The following is a 23,314-nucleotide window of genomic DNA, read 5'->3' as shown; positions in this document are numbered from 1 at the left end:
CTGGAGGAGGAGACCTTTTGCCTCGTATTAGCATATGTTCATTAGCATTACAGTTTACCAGACTTAGCAAGAATTAAAAACTTTGGTATAGGGTTGTATTATTAAAAAAAAATATAAAAATGAAGTTTGGTGTAAAAACAAGGCAAATGTGCAGCTGCCTTTGGTACAATGGTAATAAAGATACCCCCAACAAACCAGAGATGTACAGAAACTCAATAAAAATGCGAAAAGGTAATGTTTATGATCTACGGTCTGAAAATATGATTTTTAAAGCACAAAAAAATTGCTGGGATTGTTAAAAAGCTAGTTAATATCCTTTCTGCCCAGCCCTCACCATCTTGTATAAATGTTCACAGATTAGTTTTACACTTACATTTTCAAGTGTCTCATCAAGAATAATTGCACCATAGGTTGGTACTCCCATTTTATACTCCTTCCACTCATCCAAAACCCTTTGCACATCTTCACCTTGAGGCAGTAAAAAAGGGCAATGGCTAAAGAGTATAGAAACAGGTCAAGGAAACTTACTGCACACAAAGACCCACCCAAGACAAATGTTTACAAGTACTGCTTTCTATACGGAATAGGGTTTTATTTTCTAGATGTGTTTATTTGGAGCCAAAAATTAAGGTAATATGCATAATCCAATACTGAGTTATATTCTGCAGATTCAGGGAGCAAACAGTGATTTACCAACTCAAATATAAGCCATTTATACAATGGTTCCTCTTTAAAGTTAGAGATGCTTTCCTTTGTTCAAAGGAAAGTACCCCAATAGTGGATTTTTTTTTTTTTAAACATGAAACCAAGTTCTTGCCATGAGAAAAGTTTAAAACCACAGAAGTACAATTAAAGACACATAAGCTATTTTTGTAAACCAAATATTTTGATTGTTTTAGTGAAGCATGGGTCCTCAAATGGAAGCTGGAGCAAAGATACTTAAGCATTGTAAAAGTTGGAATACTGCATGCTATATTAGTTCCCACAGTTGATAGCCAAACTGTGGCATAAAAACCATACTTAAGAAGTTATGATTAAGGCTAAGATTTTGTCATGGGTATTTTTTAGTAAAAGTCAGGGACAGGTAATGGGCAATAAAGAAGGGCTTCCGTGATTTTTTCTTTATTGCCCATGACCTGTCCCGGACTATTACTAAAAATATCCATGATAAAATGGGAAGGGACTGGGCAGTTGCGGAATGGCTGGGAGCTCTGGGGCCCCCACCACCAGTGGGGGCTCAGAGCTCCAGGGTCCCCCTGCTCTCTCTGTGGCAACCGGGAAGCTGCTGGGGTAGCCCCACTGCCAATGGCGGCTGAGAGCTTGGGGGCCCGCTGCCTCAGGCAGCGGGGGTACCACACAGCTCCCTGCCAGTGTGGGAGATAGCGGGACCCTGCAGTTCCCAGCCACCAGAACTGAAGTCACAGAGGTCTTTGAAAGTCACAGATTTCATGACTTCCACAACCCCAGTGAGGAAATCGTACTTTAGTTACGATCTAATCACATTTAAAATAATGTTGCTTAAGCCATGTGTTCAGGTTTAAGACCCTTCATGAACATGATCAAAACCCACCATAAAAAAAAAAAAAAAAAAGATGTAAATAATTTGGAATTACTACATAAACACATCCTGAAGAAGCCAATGGCATAACCCCTCACAGTTGCACACCATCCCCGGTCACGTAAAAGCCAGAGAATTTATACTACTTCTAGTAGAATTAACACCCATGTCAGTTTTTCCATGGAAATCCATGAAGTTAGGGGAGGGAATATGCCACAGAGAGAATATTACATTAAGGTGGCCCTGACCATGCTCAATACAGAAGGAAGTCTTGACTGTTCACTCTGTTACAGGATGAAGTCATAAAAGGCCTCAAAGCAAGCAATAAGCTGCTGAATTCTCAGGGCTCCTGGGAAGCTAGGGAAAAGATAGTGAATGGTGTTTTTTGTTTTTTTGAAGTGCTCTAATATTATGGCAGCTATGAACATTAAAAGACTTTCTAATGAAGGCAGTTTTATGTCACTCAAAGGGACTGTTGTGCAAGCAGTTACTCAGGAAAACAGGATTTCACTACTATACTTTAGTATACAGTTTATCCACAAGCATTGAAAAAACAGGAATTGTACCAATAAAAAGGATATCAGCTTTAGCAAAGTCTCTTATCCCACACTGAGGTAATCCTGGTGTGTTCTGCATGTAGAAATCCAAGTAAAACCAATGGGCAAGTTCAATCTGAAAACATACTCTGATTGCATTGTCTCTTTCCTCACTTGGAATGTGCAAAATAAATCGACTGCCGGAGAGGAAAGAAAAAGAAAAGGGGGGGGGGGAGAGGAGAAAGAGCTTGATTAACAGAATTTGCAGAAAGAAGTTTTCAAAATATGATCTCAAACACTGAAAATGCATTACAGACAGGGGTAGAGACAGCCCATCCAATCAACTGGTACACATTAAAAAAAAAAAGAATTTTAAACACTCAGTAAAGAAATTTAATAAACTCAGATTAGGTGTGCTAAAATACACTCATGGACACAGTCAGGTTAAAGATATACGAAAAATGTTTCCTCACCTGGTATTAACACCATTATGAGTTACTAAAAATACTGTAACTTAAAATCTAAGCTATTTTCCCCACCATTTATCCTCACTTTTAATACACAGTTTTCTCCGTTTGAAGCTAGCAGTGGACAGGGTTTAATAGAATTGTTTGGTTTCCCTGTACATTGTCACCTTCTCATGCACTAACACAATGTTGCATGCAGTACCGGGTTATAAACATCAAGGGAAAGTTTACATTCAGACAGTAAAATTCTGTATGACTGTTCGATTCATTCACAGAAAGATTTTTTTAATCAACACTATTGAATTTTCTTGTTAGATTTCAAAGAGATTTGATTCTTTAAACTAAAATTGAGCTTAAGCTATTTGACAGGGTTCCTTTAAACCAGAGGTCTGCAAACTGTGGGGCATGGAGAAAGGTTTGGGGGCGTGGCTAGGGCTTGGGCCAGACCCCACTGGGGGGCAGTGAGGGAGCACCACCCAACTTCAGTTGTGGCCCTGGGAGGCTCCTCTCCCAGCCCCGGCCCTGCCGTGGCCCCAGTCGCGGCCCCTTTACCCATCTGCGTCCTCCTCTCTTGGAGCCACGGCCCAACTCCCAGCCGGGGAGGGAAGGCACAAAGAGGGGTAAGGAGGGGGTGTCATAAATATAAAGGGAAGGGTAACTACTTTTCTGTATACAGTGCTATAAAATTGTTCCTGGCCAGAGGCAAAATCCTTTCACCTGTAAAGGGTTAAGAAGCTAAGGTAACCTTGCTGGCACCAGACCCAAAATGACCAATGAGGGGACAAGGTACTTTCAAATCTGGAGGGGGGGAAAGGCTTTTGCCTGTCTGTCTGCGATGCTTTTGCCAGGAACAAATCAGGAATGCAAGCCTTACAACTCCTGTAAAGTTAGTAAGTAATCTAGCTAGAAAATGCGTTAGATTTTCTTTTGTTTAATGGTTTGTAAAATAAGCTGTGCTGGAGGAAATGTATATTCCTGTTTTTGTGTCTTTTTGTAACTTAAGGTTTTGCCTAGAGGGATTCTCTGTGTTTTGAATCTGATTACCCTGTAAGGTATTTACCATCCTGATTTTACAGAGGTGATTCTTTTACTTTTTCTTCAATTAAAATTCTTCTTTTAAGAACCTGATTGATTTTTCATTGTTCTGAAGATCCAAAGGTTTGGGTACAGGTGAACACAGACCAACCGGTGAGGATTTTTATCAAGCCTTCCCCAGGAAAGGGGGCGTAGGGCTGGGGGGATATTTTGGGGGAATAGGACTCCAAGTGGGCTCTTTCCCTATTCTTTGTTTAACACGCTTGCTGGTGACAGCACAGGGTTCAAGGACAAGGCAAAGTTTGTACCTTGGGGAAGTTTTTAACCTAAGCTGGTAAGAAAAAGCTTAGGGGGGGGTCTTTCATACAGGTCCTCACATCTGTACCCTAGAGTTCAGAGTGAGGAAGGAACCTTGACATGGTGGCAGAGTGGTGGGATCACTCTGAACCAGAGGCACAGCACGATTTTAAAAGGTTTTGTAAAAGGTGATTGCAGCTGTTGATTCTGTCTCTCTGCCTGGGAGACAGAGCAGCAGGCATAACAAAAAGATTTTTCTGTAGGCTGAGAACAGCTATCAGAGACAAAAGGTATCAGGTTACAGCACAGCAAAATTTTACAAGCCAGGGGTTTTTTTGTTTGTTTTCTTTCTAACTCTCAGGTGTAAAATTAGTTAAAAACAGAAAGGTTAGGATCACAGAATGAAATGTTCAACAGAAGCTGGAATTAGCCAGATGTGAGGCTGAGGAAAGACGAAAGGAATATACATTCCCTCCTGCACAGCTTATTTTACCAGCTATTACACAAAAGAAAATCTAATGCATTTTCTAGGTAGCTTACTTACTAACTTAACAGGCTTGCATTTCTGATCTATTCCCGGCAAAAGCATCACATAGACAGAACCCTTTACATCCTTTCCCCCCCACCCCCGCACACTCCAGATTTGAAAGTATCTTCTCCCCTCGTTGGTCATTTTGGGTCAAGTGCCAGCAAGGTTACCTTAGCTTCTTAAGCCTTTACAGGTGAAAGGGTTTTGCCTCTGGCCAGAAGGGATTTTATAGCTCTGTATACAGAAAGGTGATTACCCTTCCCTTTATATTTATGACAGGGGTCGTGAGGTAAAAAGTTTGGGGACCACTGTTTTAAATCCAACTTTCGAGATTTGCCAGATAAGCTCCATAAGTGGTCATGGGATGCTGATGCAACAGCTAAGAGTCAGAAAAATAGTTTTGTTTTGTTTTTTAGAAGTTTTAGTTGTATTGAATAAGGAATGAATAATCCCATATAAAAAAGCAAATTTTGCCAGGCCTGCTGCATGATGGTTCTCTTCTACTGAAATAACTGTATGCTTTAACAGACAACATTTCCAAGATTTATTTATTATTAATTATTATTACAGGATGTAGCACTGCTGCAAGTTAGAAGAAAAAAATTTTATTTAGTAAGTTTACTTTGTGAATTTCACTGTTTGATGGTGCACATCCTTCCCAAAAGATTATTTTCCAATGACAGCAGCATAAACATGAACAAGTAGTAACATGCAGGAGAGCATCCAGAGAGAAATGGAGAAAGAACCAGAGCATAGGCTGCTCTCAGGCCCACCCATAAGAACACCAACAGGAAAACAGACACCCCCCAACCCCCCCCCTTTTTTTTTAAGTTTATGTAGAACATAAACATGTGCATAGTGCCCAATAAATCAGCAACAGAGCTCACCATTAAGATAAACTGCAATTTTTAAAAAGAGCAGAAATTATCTGCCTACTGCAGTGGAGAAGCCATACAACTTCCCAGCAATGTCTGCTGGGTATACGCCTGTAATTTATTACTACTATTACAACATCAAGTTGGTGAGCCTTTACATAAACCAGACTGACAATTTTGCCTTATCCTTTTAAACAATTTCAACTTCGCAGTTTATTGGAACAAAAAGAAAAAGGCTTGGGAAACCAAAGCAAAAAATTATAAAAACCAAAAAGAAACTGTAGGAGATCTTCTCTATAGCCATCAATGAAGAAATGGGTTTCAACCATGTTCACCACAGACAGAATACACTGTTAGAGACTACGATTAATATTAAAAAACAGCTGTGACATGAGTATGGAAGATTTTATCTTAGAACTTACATTACCATTTGAACAGAGATCAGATTCCTTGAACGACATAGTCTTTGGTCCTTTGTTCTAGCATTATCTGTCCTCATCTGGATTGAATTTAACTCTAGTGTTATGTTGCATATAGTTATACTCTGATCACATAATAACCTATGCAATAAATTTCATATTAAGATAACGGATAAAGTGATTTTTTAAAAAATGCTTTCTTCAGACTGTACAGGTTCAAGCACTCTGCAAGTGGTAAAAGTATTATAAAATACTGGAGTGCACAATGCTTTGCAAAAAAGTGAACATATTCCCTGCCTCACAGAGCTGATGAAAAGTGCTTAGGTACTATGATGATGAAACTTAAGACAGATCTGGAGTTGCCTTAAGAGGTAGGTTTTAATGAAGGATGCTTGGCAGAAAAGGACAGGGAGAGCATTTCTGATGTAAACATGGATGTTCTAGAAGGCACAAAGAAAGTGGTGGGGAAAGAAAAATGAATACATTAGTACCACAAGTGAACTGGGAGGGGACTGGAGGACATGAGAAATAGTGAAATTAAAGAAAAAAAAAGTGTAGATGGGAATGAGATACAATAAATCTGAATTTGGTCCAACATAAAATAAAAATCTAGAAAAAAATTTAAATTGGAAGTTGCATTTTGGACAAACTGGGTTTGTCCAAAGAGGAGGGCCAGGCAAGGAGGCTACAGTTACAAAAAAGAGACACGAGATAATGAGAAAAAACAGCAGATTTATGAGTAAGGCTACATATTAGTCACAGGTATTTTTATTAAAAAAGTCATGGACAGGTCACGGGCAGTAAACAAAAATTCATGACCCGTGGTCTGTCTATAACTTGTACTATACCCCTGACTAAATCTTGGGAGTGCCGCGGGTTCTGGAGAGGTTGGGGTTGGCAAGACTGGCAGACTCCCTACCGGGCTTCTTGGAAGCAGCAACATGTCCCTCCCTAAGCTCCTAGCTCTGCAAGCTGCCAGCTCCGCAGCTCTGTGTGGGTGGTGCCTGTGGGCACAGGCAGCTCGCAGAGCTAGGAGCTGACAGGGAGGGACATGTTGCAATTTCCGGGGATCCCCCAAAGCAAGCACTGCCCAGAGCCCTCACCCCTTCCTGTGTCCCAGCCCTGAGCCCCCTCCCACCCCCCAAGTTCTCCTGCGGGCAGGGGTGGGCGGGGAGGGAGAGAAGGGGGCACAGTGGTCTGAGACTGCCCCAGCAGCAGCCGGTACGACAGCCCCAGGAGCTGCCGGAGCTGCTCGGGCAGCCCCAGCTGCACCAGAAGTCACAGAGGTCATGGAAAATCACGGAATCCATGACAAACTCGCAGCCTTACTTATGACACATTAGGGAGAAAAAACAACAGGATTTCAGAGATTGGCTCTTCTCTCCCTTCCCTGTATTTTCGAAGATCGCACCGAAGTTGCAAACCTGGAAAACAGGAGAGTTATAAATGCTGAAAGAGGACACAGTTTCAAGACTAAACAAATTCAGCTTTGTTAGAACTGAATGCTGGACACCTACATGGAGATATCAGAGAGGCAGCTAGAAATGCACGACTGGTCGAAGGTAGATTTAGGGTATGTCTACACTGCCAACGTTACAGCGTGGCCACAGCAGCACTGTGATGTGGGCAGTGTAGTCACACTTTATCACTGGGGGAGAGCTCTCACAGCAATAAAAAATAACCACTCCAAATGAGGGGTGGTAGGTTTATTGCTGGGATAAAGCACTGGTCTATACTGGCACTTTTCATCGCTAAAACTTTTGTTGCTCGGGGGGGGTTCACACCCCTGAACGACTAAAGTTTTAGCGCTGAAAGTGGCAGTGTAAACACAGCCTTAGATAATGTATAGCGGCGATAGTATTGCCTCCTGTCATTTCAATTAACGATCAGGTGCTGTTTGCAGTCTATTGTTGAATGTACACTGTGAATTAATGTCTGGTTTAACAGATGGCTAGTTGATTAATCCAGGACTAGTATATTGATTAGTATATTGCAAAAGCAGTTAGTAAACCTGTGTAATCTAAAGAGTGATTTTGTGACTGTTTCACTGGAAACAGATCAAAAGAGGTCAACAAGTTCAAACAGCAGATCTTCCTGACATGTTCAATATAGTTAATAACCTTTTTACTCTTAGATAAAACTACTTACATCATGAACAGCTTGAGTAACCAACAAAAAAACTACTGGCAATTATTAGAACTCAGAAAACTCTAATCAGAGATCTTATGAAAAGAAAGATTTGATATGCAGGGCACATTTTAAGAGGTTCAGTGAGCAATGTATGTTTATGGACATTGGAAGGGAAAGTTGATGGCTGAACATGAGGAAGAAAAAGAGGATCTCAGATGGACAACATGGTATTATGGGTGGCTCAACAGAATTATACATCCACAAAAAGATTAGAAGAGCATCATACAGAATGGGCTACCAGTTGCAAATCCCCAACAATGGAAAGGACTCTGAATAAGAAGGAAACTACTTAAAGGTAAATCACATGAAAATGCAACACAAACAATTCTGCTGTTGTGCCTATACAAAACGGTTATAAGTTTCCAGGTTTCAGAGTAGCAGCCGTGTTAGTCTGTATCCGCAAAAAGAAAAGGAGTACTTGTGGCACCTTAGAGACTAACAAATTTATTTGAGCATAAGCTTTCGTGAGCTACATCCGATGAAGTGAGCTGTAGCTTCCGAAAACTTATGCTCAAATAAATTTGTTAGTCTCTAAGGTGCCACAAGTACTCCTTTTCTTTTTATAAATTTCCAAGTTCTGCTTATAGCCAACCTACTTAGCTCACAAAAGTTCAACAGCAAAATGTATGATAAATCCTTTGTGACTTTACAAGTTAACAAAGAACAAACCTCAATTCCGACCAGAAATCTTGTATACTCGTGAAAGGGTTGCTCTTAATGAGGCTGAGCAGCAGCAGTCGAATATGCAGTGTTAATTTCTCAAAAGAACTGCAATCGGATCTTTCAACTCCCTCAGCACAGGCCAGGTCACATAACATACTGCAGTCCCCAGCTTACCTCCCCCCACACCTCCAGGGCAGGAGCACTACCGAACATGAACCCCGACCGTCCCAAGCTCCCCGCTGACCCAAACGTTAGCTTAAAGCCACTCGCACACAGACCTAGCCTTCCAGCTAAGGTGAAAGGGACGGCACGGATCCTTCTTAGGATGTCACGGTAAGAGTAATTTCTAAGGGTCCTTACTAATAACGGCACCATACCTTAATCATCAACTTCACTTCACCCCACTTGTACGTTTTATTAACTGGCTACGGACGATCGCAATGGGCACCCCCGGAACACCGTTTCTGTTTTTCCGCGCAGTTTCACTTTCCACTTCTCTGTCGCTAGCGCGGTAGGGTAATACTGGGCTCCGAGCACAAAGCTCGCGGGCGGTGGGGGACAGGGCCCGGTTCAAGGCGCCCCGCTGCCGGGGGCAGGTGGGGGTGGGCAGGGGCGCGGCTCAAGCCGTGGGGCGGCAATCTCCGTTACCTGCACAGATCGTCCAGGACGCTGCTGGGAATCTCGACCCGTTTGGTCTCCATGGGGAAGCGCGGCTCATCCCGACGCCACAGGGCCCGAAGGAACAGCGCAGGGGGGCGGGGAGGCCTCGCAGAGCACAAACCCAGCGGCCGAGCGAGGGGCGGGACCAATCGCTTCCGTCCCACTCCCGCTGGGGTTGGGGGCCGGCCCTGTCGAGGGACAGACACGCCGCTCCACCAACCACCAGCGCTCGCCCGTTCAAACGTCACCTTTTCTCAAGCCAATCATCGGGAGAGTTAGTGGGAGCACTTGACCAATCGCCGGTGACACACGGTAGACAGACACTGTAGTAGGTTCTGAGCATGCGCACTTTCCTTTTTAAACTCCCCGGCGTGAGCGAGTGTCTCTCTCTCTCGTTTCCCGCGGGGAGGGGACGCGCCGCCTGTGCCAGCCCCGCCGGCCTTTCCTCGCAGCGCTCAGCCCTGCGCAAGGGGGAAGCTCGCTGCGCTTGCCCGCCCCGGCCCCAGCACGGCCCCTCTCCATTGCCCAGCGCTCCTGCAGTCCCCGCCGCCCAATCCGGGGGGCTGGGCCTCCCTCAGCAGCGCTCCGCTGGCAGCCTGGAGGGGCGCTCGCGGCAGGCCTCACCTGAGGTCATCTGCAAGCACCGGGGTGCGGCGGTGCGTGACGGGGGGCGGGGAGTATTTTAACATGTCCCGCCCGCACCCCCCCGTGCCGCCTCACTCCGCGTCCTGGCCTCACTTGCCTCCGTCCCAACCCCCAACTGCACTTAACTAGAACTGAAAGAAATAAAACTCCCCAATAGGCACCCCATCACCCGGCTGTGACCCGGAGATACGCGGGAGAAACAAGGGCCCTACAGCATGCGGGATGTATTCCCCACCGCACCTGGGGTAACCTCTCTCGTCAAGTATTTCCTTAAAGGAGAGGTCTGGGTTCCTGCACATGGCCCTCTAGCTAAGCACATTGTCATACCACAGTATTCCCCCTGGGAACCTTACAGCGCTTTGAAGTGAGCTGTAGCTCAGGAAAGCTTATGCTCAAATAAATTGGTTAGTCTCTAAAGTGCCCCAAGTCCTCCTTCCATGACTCCCAGGTGCAGTAATGATAGGGCTACAGGCACCAATGTTGTCATGCATCTGGACATCCAGTATTCTACCAGGCTGGTATTAACACTTCCTGTGGAAGCGTTTCTACCTTCAAGATAGCTTGCTGTATATTTTGTTTCCTTTTTCTGGCTCTCTCAAATAAGGCTTAGCCATTTTTAACAGCCAGTTTAATTTGGTTATTTGACTTGCTGTGGCATGTGATGTGATAGGACAGTCTGTTCCCAGCTGAGTTGAAACTCCCTGCAAGTAAACGGGGGTCCACTGTTAAACAACACACAGTTTGGGATACCGTGCCTGCCAAAATGCTTCCTTGTTTCATCTACGATGGTCACTGCAGTAATGTCTGACAGTTCGTCTAGTTCCTAAATGTCTGAATAGTCGTCTACAATAATGAGGTAGTTTGTGTGGTTTGTGGAGCAAAGGACCATTTGGTACATGGTCTGTTGGGAATGCTGTGTATTTTCAGTCTCTTTTTACTACTTAGCCTGTATTTCCTCTAGGTCTTGGAAATCCTTGGTCATGTTTGGCCAGTATGCGTTATCTCTTGATTTCCAGATAAACACTTCTACTTCAGAATGGCTCAGAAGTATTCTTGAGAGAATTTCTATTTAACGATCTGGGAATGATGAATCGACTGCCTTTACATATGATGCTATTTTATATGCTCAGATTGTCTCAATTGTTCCAGTATTCTTGAGAAGCAAGTTGGGCTTCTCCCCTGAAGTCTGGCCATCATGACAGAATGGGAGACCTTGTAGCACTGGTAACTCTGTCTTGTATGGTTTGTTCACAGATTCTTTCCAGCCCCTGCCTTGAAACTGTCACATAACTGGCTTGGTTGATGCTTTCTATGTCTGTGTTTTCTGTATTTCTGCCAGATTGAGGATCTCATTCAGTTCCCATATTTCATGCTGCAGGGGCAAGGCTGCTCTGAAGTTAGCTATTAACCTTTGTCTTTCTTTAAATTGTAGCATTGCAGTTTCAGAAGCATGTGCTGAAGGCATTTTGGTTTTGGGGCCACTAGCAGTAGCTTTAAAAACACAGAGAGAGCGAGCGAGCACGAGCCCACGTGTGCATGCACCAATACAGTGTAGCTTTCAGGTTTTATTTCTTCTTCCCTATAGAAACTGCTCTCTCATTAAGCATTTCCTGAAAGTAATGTGCTTCAAGATCTTATTACCTGATATATAGTCATACTCTTTTACTGTATCACAAGTAACAGCCCCAAATGGCTGCTGGAATACCGCTGTAAACTGTAGTGTCTGGCACTATTTACAGTTTTGTTTCGCAGTATAAGTATTTGCTAGTCTCACAGATAAAGCGCCAAGTGTGCATGTTATTGTACTATATCCACCACCCCCACGGGGAAATGAAATCTTAACTAATATCTCTCCCTATACAAATTGTAACTGTACACTCCAAGCTGCAGAACAGTTTGAACCAGGGAGACTTTAAAAATCTTGAATGAAAGAAATGGCAAATGCCCAAATGAGATTAGTGTATCACAAAAGGTTACGATCTGCCATTTAGGAGGGTGTATGATTGGGTCTTCAGCACACTCTAAAAAGGAGCAAGCATGCTGTTGTGTTGCTCCACAGCACAAAATCATGACTGGTGTTATAAAATCATGACTTGTATGGAGAAAGTAAATGTGGAAGTGTTATTTACTCCTCCTCCTAACACAAAACTAGCACCCACCAAATGAAATTAATAGGCAGCAGGTTTAAAAAAACAAAAACAAAAAGGAAGTATTTTTTCCCACACAATGTACAGTCAACCTGTGGAACTCCTTGCCAGAAGATGTTGTGAAGGCCAAGACTATAACAGCATTCAAAAAAGAACTAGATAAATTCATGGAAGATACATTCATCAATGGCTATTAGCCAGGATAGGCAGTGATGGTGTCCCTAGCCTCTGTTTGCCAGAAGCTGGGAATGGGCGACAGGGGATGGATCACTTGATGATTACTTGTGTTCATTCCCTCTGAAGCACCTGGCATTGGCCACTGTCAGAAGACAGGATACTGGGCTAGATGGATCTTTGGTCTGACCCAGTATGGCCATTCTTATGTTCTTATCCCTCTAGCCCATTGAGAGGAATTCTGGCTTGGCTGCTAGGAATCTACTAGTACAAAATACACCTAGCTCTTGGATCTACCTTTGCTCTGCCTCTCTGGACCACCCATAGAAATGATTTTTCCAAGGTGAATTCTGATGCATCATTTGCTGTCTTTAAATAGAGAATATAAAACCTCTAATAATTCATTTTTGTTACTTCATTTTCCTTACCATAAATATTTTGAAGCTTAAGTTCTGTGTTGGTCTGATGGTGCTGTAGATTCAATAAATGTTTAACCCTTGCTTAAATAATTGTGAAAATGGACATGTTATATTAAATGTAGCCAGGAAAACAAAAATGTGTTAGTGCTGAAAGATCTAAATCCTCACAAAACAATTTCTTTTACAACTACAGCCACCAGAGGGTGTCCACTGCTCTTTTTTACTATTTACAAGACACTGCAAACAACAACAGTCATGCTTCAGCTGACTTCAACAGCAGCAGGAGAGGCCAGTAATTACAATTGCCTCCCATTTAGAGTAAAAGCCTATAACTCACAGCCTGCTTCTCAGAATTCCTTTTTTGACATTCCCATGAACCCTGGTTCTTCTGTCTGAGAGTCTGCTTTGGTTAGGTACCTCCACTCACACATAGCTTAGCCTATTCCCCGCTCATGTTTGCCTGATCTCCCTGAGAGTCTCTACATGTCCAAATTTCAGAGTAACAGCCGTGTTAGTCTGTATTCACAAAAAGAAAAGGAGTACTTGTGGCACCTTAGAGACTAACCAATTTATTAGAGCATAAGCTTTCGTGAGCTACAGCTCACTTCATCAGATGCATATCGTGGAAACTGCAGCAGACTTTATATATACACAGAGAATATGAACCAATACCTCCTCCCACCCCACTGTCCTGCTGGTAATAGCTTATCTAAAGTGATCATCAGATTTGTGCTGGAAATGGCCCACCTGATGATCACTTTAGATAAGCTATTACCAGCAGGACAGTGGGGTGGGAGGAGGTATTGGTTCATATTCTCTGTGTATATATAAAGTCTGCTGCAGTTTCCACGATATGCATCTGATGAAGTGAGCTGTAGCTCACGAAAGCTTATGCTCTAATAAATTGGTTAGTCTCTAAGGTGCCACAAGTACTCCTTTTCTTTACATGTCCAAAGCTCATCTGAGTATCTCTGAAGATTTCTGGCTCTACAAGTTTGTCTACATGTAAAATGCTGCAGCTGTGCTGCTGTAGTGCTTCAGTGAAGACACTACCTACATTGACGGGAGGGGCATAGATACTCCACATCCCTGAGAGGCAGTAGCTAGGTCAATGGGAGAATTCTCCCATCATCCTAGCGCCTTCTATGCTGGGGTTAGATAAATTTAACTGCATGGCTCAAGAGTGCAGATATTTCACACCCCTGAGCAACTTAGTTATTCTGACCTAATTTCCTACTGAAGACTAGGCCTAAGGGCTCGTCTACACTGGCACTTTACAGTGCTGCAACTTTCTCACTATGGGTTGTGAAAAAACATCCACCTGAGTGCTGCAAGTTTCAGCACTGTAAAGTGCACCAGCGCTGGGAGTGCAGCTATTCCCCTCGTGGAGGGGGGATTTTTATAGCGCTGTGCTGCACCTACACAAGATGATATTTGAAGAGTTGCTTTTTAGATGAAGCTAGAGTGCATTTACAAAGACTTCTCTAGCAGTGATCTGATGGGGACAGTTAAATTGGGCTAACACCTCAACTTATTTCACAGAACTGCCTGAATAGCCTTCAGATGGTCAGGATCTTCACTGACTGCTAAAATAAGCTGAATTGGCAGTTAAAATAAGATAACCAGATCACTTCTGCACAGTCTCACATACAAGTCCGTTCCCAAGCTCATACTCATGTTTGCTCAATGCAGGGCTCACAGTCTCAGTGCTTTTCAAGCACCTTTCACCAGATGATCTATTCATATCTTCGCTTGAGAGTAGTGGGGCTCAAGCAAGGTGTGGGAGTAGTCATTTCCCTTTTAATTGCAATTGGTTGTCCTCCCCCGCACCTTGTACTTTACAATTTAAAAGGCTGGATTCTCAGGGATAAGTACTCCTGCACTCCAGGGGGAGGAGCATAGATAAAGAGGAGACAGACCCACTGTCTTTTCAGAGGGGATGAGAAGAGAAAGGGAAGCAACTTTTATAACCTCTACCTTGTAACTGTTATGAAGGACCCTACCAAATTCACAGTCCATTTTGGTCAATTTCACAGTCATAGGGTTTTAAAAATAATAAATTTAATGGTTTTCAGCTATTTAAATCTGAAACCTCTCAATGGTGTAATTGTAGGAGTCCTGACCCAAAAAGGAGTTGTGGTGGGGGGCACAAGGTTATTGTAGGGAGGGCTTGCGCTTTTGTTGGCAGTGGTGCTGCCTTCAGATCTGGGGAGCTAGAAGCCAGCAGCAGCGCAGAAGTAAGGATGGCTTGGTATGGTATCACTATCCTTCTGTACTGCTGCTGGTGGGGTGCAGTCTTCAAAGCTGGGTGCCCGGCCAACAGCCGCCGCTCTCCAGCCACCCAGCTCTGAAGGCAGCACAGAAGTAAGGGTGGCAATACCGCGACCTGCCCTAAAATAACCTTGTGACCCCCCTGCAACTCCCTTTTGGGTCAGGACCCCCAATTTGAGAAACGCTGGTCGCCCCCATTAAATCTATACAGAATAGAGCAAAAGCACACAAAAGATCAGATTTCACAGGGGAAGACCAGGTTTCATGGTCCGGGACACATTTTTCATGGCCATGAATTCGGTAGGGTTCTACTTATGGGGACTGTGGGATTTAGGCTATATCTATGCTTAAAACACTACAGTGGCACAACTGCACACTGCAGTGTGCACACTTAATACAGCAATAGGCGGGGTTCCCCATCACTGTAAGTAACCCACTTCTACAAGAGGCTAAAGTAGCTAGGTTAATAGAAGAATTCTTCCATCGGCCTAGTCCTGTCTACACCGGGAGTTATATCAGCTTAACTATGTCTCTCGGGGTGGATTTTTCACAAGCCTGAGACATGTAGCCATGACATAATTTTTCAGGGTAGACAAGCCCTTGTGTGCACCGACAACCAAGTTCACCAGAACTCGATGTAAAGTTATGAATACAGGATGCTTAGGAGAGCAAATTTCCCATCTTTGGGTTGGTACAGGCATGATGCAGTCAGCAGGCTAAGGTCCTAATTACATGAAGGAAGTTTGCACTAGTGTAACTACTTAAAATGCATCCTAACGAAAGTGCATCAGTCTGAAGCAGAACTTTAACCCATTAAGCTGCTGAAGGAAAGGACCTTGAGTCTACGTTTGGACTGGAAATGGATACTCCTCAACAGGTGTCCAATTATATGATCACATCGCAGAGGGACAAAGTCACCAGAAGAATCAACACCAGAAATAGTACCTATTGCCAGTGATTAGAGGTTTTTATTCCCTCTCTCTTGTGCATAGGTTTAGAGCAGCAAGCATGGCTTGTGCCCTATAGGAGTTTAGGGAGAGACCACAAGCATAGGGGAATGCTCAGATAGAGGGGCTCTGTACCAGGAACAAGAACTAAAGCAGGGAGCATCAGACCTAGTCCCAGATCAGGGTGATTAACCCAGCCATCACACTGCCCTACTGGTCATAATGATGGGCCTAGGGTCAGAACCAACTGGAGTAACCCAGCAAGGCAGAGTCACCAGATAAAATCCACCCTACAGGTTGGGGTGGGGGCAGACTAGGCTCATTCTCTGAGAAGCGTTTGGCTGGGGTGAAGCCAGCCTAGCATGCATCCAACAGCTGCTGCTGCCGCCGCCAATTCAGGTCCTGCAGGGCAGCAAGCAGCCCCTCATGAGCATGGCCAACAGCTCAAGGTAGCCAGGATTCCCTAGCAGGATTCTCCCTGAGCCATGGGGCTCAGCCCTGTTCCTTCTAGGAATTCCTAACCACCACCACCCTGGCACCCCAAGCCCCATAGGGCCCATGGGGGAGGGAAGGCAGCCCTTACCTTGGCCCAGAACCTGGCCCCGAGCAGCTCCACATGCAGCACTACAATAGTGAATTGCTCCAAGGTAAAGCCTCACACAGTGCCATCCCAGCCCACCTGCATCAGCAGGAGACAGATCCCAGGGAGACTGTGCCACTGCAGCCCATCTGGGAGGGCAGTGAAAGAAGAGAAGGTTGGCTGCTAGAAATCAGCAACTTTTCTGCTGTCAGCATATAGTGGGTAATCAACAGGCCAAATCTGGACTGCCAGAGACTTTTAACCAGACCACGAAACTCTAGGGGGCCGTGGGCAGTTAATGCAGTGGGGGGGGAGGCGAAGGGGGGCTACTGTGAGTAGAGAAGTGGCTGGCTGGGTGCTTGGGCAAGCTAGGGCTCTGCAGTAAGGTGGAGGAGCCTGGCACCAACCACTCACCCTGCTGCTGCCACTTCCACCATCCTCCAGACTGCAAGTGAGGAGGACCAGGAGTGAAGCTGCCCAACTGCCTGCTCCACAGGGGGCACAGTGCACTCAAGTGGCCAGAAGGTGCAACTGCAGCTCACTCCCGCCCACAGTTTAACCAAATTGTGGCAACCGTGCTTTGTGTGCCCCTGGCCAAAGACTGTCACAGCAGGGGCGCCACTTAGGGAAGGCAGAGGAGCACCTTCTACCACCCCCCAATCCCCCAGTTATGTCTCAGCTTCAGGTAGCCAGGGCTCCCACTGTGAGCCCCGGCAGGCACACAGGGCTGTCAGCAGGAGCCCCATCCGCCTGGGGCTGATACATAACTCAGGAGAGGTGGGGCAGGTGCCCCCTCCCACCTTCCCTAAATGGAGCCCTGCAAGGCTCGAGTCCAGACCTTGACTATACCTTGACTAAAAAATGTTGGCCTTGACAAAAAAAATAATAGACTACCCCTGGCATATAGCTATGAACCCCACTGGCAGAAGGTGTCTCATCCTTCTCTAGTGGCTAATTCACATAGAAAATACTGGCTTACTACTATTACCAGTTACTCCTTCAGCAAAAGTGGCAGTTCAGTGCTGTGGATCTAAAGATGATGGATGTCTATATGGTTTCACGTGATGGAATTTGTTTTTTCAATTGGCTTTTTAAAAGCTTAGATGTCAAAAAAAAGTGAAGAGTGCTTAAGTTACGAAGTCAAACACTCAAAAGTTATGACATGCCAGAATCAAAGCTGCCTGTAAAACTTTAGCGCCCACCCCCCGCCTTGTGTGTACGCATTATGATAGTGTTTTTAACAATGAAATCATACATTTTTCCACATGATTCCCTGCCTCATTTAATGCACAAGATGGAGGAGACTCAGGAAATCAATCTGGGTTGTGTGAAGGCAGCAACTGTCTGTAGATTCCCTTCCTCATCTGTTGCAGAAGACGGAAGGTGCTGTAGTGAATGAGGCAGGGAACTGCAACAAGAGAAAGGTTGTATGCTATATAAAAAGTAAGAGCTAGTAGTCACAGGACTTACTATTTTCAAGTTGCAGTGGGGGAGGTTTAGGTTGGATATTAGGAAAAACTTTTTCACTAAGAGGCTGGTGAAACACTGGAATACATTACCTAGGGAGGTGGCAGAATCTCCTTCCTTAGAAGTTTTTAAGGTCAGGCTTGACAAAGCCCTGGCTGGGATGATTTAATTGGGGATTGGTCCTGCTTTGAGCAGTGGGTTGGACTAGATGACCTTCTGAGGTCCCTTCCAACCCTGATATTCTATGATTCTAGGATTCTTTTTTGTCCTATTGATGGGGCAAAGTGAAGGCAAAAAAGAATAGTAAATCCTCCAAGAGGTGTAGAGATACCATACATCTTGTACATTAGATGCAGGCTTTGATTTGCCACAACACACTTCCTGCTGGCACAGAAAGAAGGACAAGGCAGTCACAGGCTGCAGCTATACTGAGTTACAGGAAGTCTTGTTACATCATTTCTGTACTCTCTTGACTCAGGCACAGAAGCCCTAGATGTATACTATGCATTGCATACACTTTATAGCAGGAAAAGAGGAACACTTTGCAAAAATAATGAAAAATGTTTGAGGATCATCGTGTCCCCCACCAAAAAAAAAAAAAACAACAACAACTTACTTTTGAGAGAGAGACAGGACAAGAATACAGAATGAAGGGGAAAACATAGATGAGTTTGGGGTCACATAATTAAAACTAAAAAGTCAGTCCTTTGAATACGGAATATTAAAAGATTCAGAGACTTGATTATCCTGGGGTGTAAATAATAAGAGTCCAGGAATAGTTAATAAGGGAGATGCATGAGACATTAGAAAGGTGTATATATATATATATATATATATATATGCCAAGCAGCAGGATAAACAGAAACAAAAAGCCCAGAGAAGGGCACAGAGCATATGACAGAGTACTATAGAAAAGCCAGCAAGGAAAAAGTTAATAGAAATTGAATTGGCCATGGACAGGAACATGAAAAGCAGGAAACAATACCAGCAATGTGGCAACCATTTTGAGTATAGGAAATGTCCAGCATTCAGGCAAATATGTAGAAACTGTAATAAACCCAACCATTATACAAAAACATGCTGAGAAAGCAGGAAAGTGCAATCCAAAAATGGATTCCTCAAATGAAAAGGAAGAGCTGTTCTTAGGCGCAATAAGGAGGAAAAAGAAAACTCAAAAATTATCCAGTTAAAACGTGTATTAGAACAGGGGTCACTCACCACTTCCTGGCAGCTCTGGGGATTAGGTCCTTCCAGGTCTGAAGCCCCTTTCTGTTGCTTGTTTGCATGCCCGGCAGTTTCCCTCTCTCTCTGTGACTTGGCTCTCCAGCCAGGTCACTAATATGTTTTCCCCCCTTCTAGGGTATCAAAGTCCTACAGGACAAACTATCCCAGGTAGTCTTCAAATCCACTTCCTTGACAGTGGCACTTCCCCAGTGGGTGGTACAGGAATCCAGGCCCATCCTCTACTCCAGATTCTAGCTCAGAAACACTGTAATCACCAGCCAAGGTCTGCAACATCCCACCTATTCCTTCTCAACTAGGCATCAGCATCAATTCAGGGTTATTTAGCCACATAATTCCCCTCATATGTTGCCTATCTGGTTAATTGGCCTCTTCTCAACCTCATTAACCCTTTCCATGCTAGTATAGGGTGAACACCCCATCACATGAAGAAATGGCATTTGTGTGACACACAAGATAGATACTGGGGCAGAAGTAAATGTAATAACAGAAACTGAAATAGAGTGAAAAGAAAAGGAGTACTTGTGGCACCTTAGAGACTAACCAATTTATTTGAGCATAAGCTTTCGTGAGCTACAGCTCACTTCATCGGATGCATCCAAAAGCTTATGCTCAAATAAACTGGTTAGTCTCTAAGGTGCCACAAGTACTCCTTTTCTTTTTGCGAATACAGACTAACACGGCTGTTACTCTGAAACCTTAATAGAGTGATGTAAGAAGCAGCTGAAAGTGGATGGGTTCAAAGAATCTATGAAAGACTATCATGGAGGAATAATTCCAGTGTTAGGAAAGTGCATGCTAGCACTTAAATACAAAGGGAAAATAATAAAAACAAGAGCTTGCAGTGGTACACAGAGACAAGCAACCATCTACACCCATATGAGGTGCTTGGTCTTGTTAATAGAATGTGTGCTATAGAGCAGTGGTTCTCAACCTTTCCAGACTACTGTATCACTTTCAGGAGTCTGATTTGTCTTGCGTACCCTCAAGTTTCACCTCACTTAAAAAGTACTTGCTTACACAATCAGACATAAAAATACAAAAGTGTCTCAGCACAATATTACCTTAAAATTGCTTTCGTTCTTATTTTGTTTGTATGAAGTTTTAGTTGGTACTGACTCTGCTAGTGTTTTTATGTAGCCTATTGAAAAACTAGGCAAAGATCTAGATGAGTTGATGGACCCCCTGGAAGACCTCTGTGTACCAGGAGAGGTACACATACCCCTCATTGAAAACCACTGCTATAGAGAAACAGACAACACAGAACCAGATATGTAAGTATTAATAGTATCATATGAAAATGTATTTGCAAAACACAGGTGCTTCCCAGTAACATACAAGATATGGTCAAGAGAAGCTGCAGAACTTATGCTATATGCTACACAAAAAGTTCTACAAGCCTTAAGAAAGAGGCTATCTGAGGCTCCAAAACGTAACAGGAAATGGTATCATTTAGAGAAGAGCTAAGAGTTTGGATTCACTCCTTAATAACTGTGGAAAGGAAAAAAGGAGGGGAACTATAGCTTTCTTCCTATACTGGCCTTCCTTCAGGCCCATTCCCACAGCCCCTCCCTAGAACTATTATAGATCTACCTCTCTCTAGACATTTAACAACAAGATAGAAACAACAGTATTCTTCCTCTCTAACTCCTTCTTATCTGGGTTTCCTCCCCTTATGCTCAGCTACCATCTGGGGCTGGCCCAGCCTCCAGGTGCAACCAGGTACCTTAATCAAATTCTCTAACTCCAGTTAACCCTTTTAGTACCAGTGTGGGGTATGTACCTCACAGTAACATATTTTAAATATTTTGTCCCCTTGGGTTTACTTTCAATAGCTAGTACATAAAATTACAACTGCCTTGTCTAGACAAGGATTTTTAGCATGTTAATCCTATTACTAACATATAAAAATACATTTTTCCTAGTATAGACGAGTCCCATCTCTGACTCTCTCTTCTTTCTTTTTTTTCTTTTTATTTTCTCTGCCTCCTGCCCCCTCTGGCTGATCAAGAGTGCATATGCCAATGATCCTGCCTTTTTAAATCCATTTAGATCTTGTTATTGTGTACAGTCGTCTGAATGATTTAATTGGGGATTGGTCCTGCTTTGAGCAGGGGGTTGGACTAGATGACCTCCTGAGGTCCCTTCCAACCCTGATATTCTATGATTCTATGAATTTAACTTAAGGTATGACTTTAAACCGTTTAGTTAAACCAGGGCACTCTTAATTTGGTTTAGCTAAATTGATTACACACAGGCTAAAGGTAAACTGAAGGACTTCTTACACCAAAATAAAAGTATTCACACAAGGTTTGTACCAGTTTAACTAAACTGGTTTAATTATATTGGTGTAAGTTTGAATATATACAATGCCCCAGAACCTGACTGTGTTGACTTGGTGCAACCCTCATATATGGACACTTATTTCAATTCAAGAATACATTATAGTGATTTAGCTTAAGTGATTATTTATCAACTGACATTTGTCGTGCAGAAGGTCAAGGTGGGCAAGGTAATATATTTTATTGGACCAACTTCTGTTAGTTAGAGATATGCTTTTGAACTTACACGGAGCTCTTCTTCAGGTCAGCTCAGTGTAAACTTGAAAGCTTGTCTCTCTCACTAACAGAAACTGGTCCAATAAAAGATATTACCTCACCCACCTTGTCTCCCTAATATCCTGGGACTGGACTGACACGGCTACAACAGCACTGCATACATCACATAGCAGGTGTCAGATCAGGTAGTTTGTGCCATTCTGTGGTCAATATTGTTCCTATTCTCAGGTGGCAAGTGGAGCCAGAACAGGATTTGATCACTAAAGAGAGAAGATAAAGTTGGAGAAAGAGACTGAAGAGAAAAGATATGAAAGAAAGAGGTGGAAATGCAAGGGACTCATGAAAGAAGAAAAAGTTTTGCAGTGCTAGGTATATTTGTATGAGTCCTTTGCAAGATGCACTTCTCCATAGACTTCAAGAAATGTGCACTTGAGGTGAACAGACAGCAAGTGTGAAAAGTTATACCTTTGAAGGGAGGCTGTGCTACTTACATTTGAAACGTTTCCAGGTATGGGTAATAAGAAGCAAAGCTTCCTGAGAAAGCCATCTTGTCATTCGGCCACCATGGCCAATTTTTCTGCATGTTTATGGTTTACAGAGATTTGAGGGAGGTCTGAAATCCTTTTAGTCAGAAGCTCTAAAGCTGAGTCACATGAGTAAATGATATCAAGTAGCTTCTGGTAAGGGACCAGGGCCAAAACAAAGGGGTTTACTGGTCAGCAGGCCAAGAAAGCTTCCAAGACTGCATCATACTTTGTAAATTACATACTGTTGGCAGAGAAACCGTTTTAAACCTGTGGGAGATCTGACTTCCAGGGTAAAGTTACAAACTTCTAGTACTACTCTGATGCAGTCATGCAGCTTCCCAGTAAAAGTGAAGTCATATTACCACAAACTTTGTTCTTCCTCACCTCATCCCTTCCCTAGTTTGTTACCCTAACTCATTGCTTCAGATTTATAATTAGATTGTCAGCACTTGAGAGCACAGACTGTGTCTTCTATTTAATCTGTGAAAGCCGTATACAGTTTTGGGTACTGTAAGCCCTGTCAAAAGTAAACAAATATAAAATAAGAATGGATTCCAACCAAGAATGATGACCTAGGCCTATTTGCACAAAATATCACTAAAGTTCCAAAAAGAAAAGGAGGACTTGTGGCATCTTAGAGACTAACCAATTTATTAGAGCATGAGCTTTCGTGAGCTACAGCTCGCTTCCAAGTTCCAAAAATTCAACACCTTCCCAGTGACAGGTCTTCTTGACCTTTCAGCCAAGCATCCAATTAGTATCCGTTTACTAATTTGATATCACACATACCTAGGCACTGTTAGAGGGGCCAGAGATGCGTTTGGGAGAGGGGATGAGAACCGGAGAAGGCCATCTACTAGATCGCTGCCGCCATGTAGCGCATGAACTAACCCCGCTGGGTGCGCTAGGCTGTGTTTACTGAGGGTTTGACGTCCCGGGAAAATGTGTCCCCAGCCCGTCCCCGCCCTTCAGCCCACAGCCTGGCCCGTTTGCCTACGTTTGATCACCCCCCACCCTCCTCTCTTGCCATAGCAACCGCGAAGGCGCCTGCAGATCCGCCCTTGCTGCGGCAGCCGCCGGGGCCGGGCGTGGTGTTTGCAGTGCGGCC

At 43.8% G+C, this 23,314-nt stretch overlaps 1 protein-coding gene and 1 long non-coding RNA gene across 8 annotated transcripts in view; one reads left to right on the top strand and one right to left on the bottom strand.

The window, feature by feature from the left end:
• DCP2 (decapping mRNA 2) overlaps positions 1-9,390 on the bottom strand; it is a 29,870-nt gene extending 20,480 nt beyond the window's left edge. For 4 of the 7 annotated variants that reach the window (XR_013635793.1, XM_078852841.1, XM_078852842.1 and 1 more), the window contains exons 1-3: positions 5,720-6,658; positions 2,140-2,291; positions 374-501 (exon numbers count right to left, since the gene is read on the bottom strand). Coding sequence is in view for 6 of the 7 variants with exons in the window: in XM_078852841.1 (XP_078708967.1) it covers positions 374-501; positions 2,140-2,291; positions 5,720-5,796 (357 nt within the window). In the remaining variant the exon portion in view is untranslated. Of the gene's footprint in view, positions 1-373; positions 502-2,139; positions 2,292-5,719; positions 6,659-8,946; positions 9,173-9,217 lie in introns of those variants that run through there. The other 3 variants (XM_078852843.1, XM_078852845.1, XM_078852846.1) reach the window with 2 other exon arrangements.
• Positions 8,722-22,915, top strand: LOC140911509 (uncharacterized). The gene is made up of 3 exons (XR_012159002.2): positions 8,722-8,902; positions 20,262-20,395; positions 21,908-22,915. It is a non-coding gene; the product is annotated as an uncharacterized LOC140911509 (long non-coding RNA).
• The last annotated feature ends 399 nt before the right edge of the window (positions 22,916-23,314 follow it).

This window comes from Lepidochelys kempii, chromosome 5, assembly GCF_965140285.1.
Source record: "Lepidochelys kempii isolate rLepKem1 chromosome 5, rLepKem1.hap1, whole genome shotgun sequence".
In the NCBI taxonomy this organism is placed as follows: domain Eukaryota; kingdom Metazoa; phylum Chordata; order Testudines; family Cheloniidae; genus Lepidochelys; species Lepidochelys kempii.
This window is presented reverse-complemented; position numbering and strand designations above follow the sequence as displayed.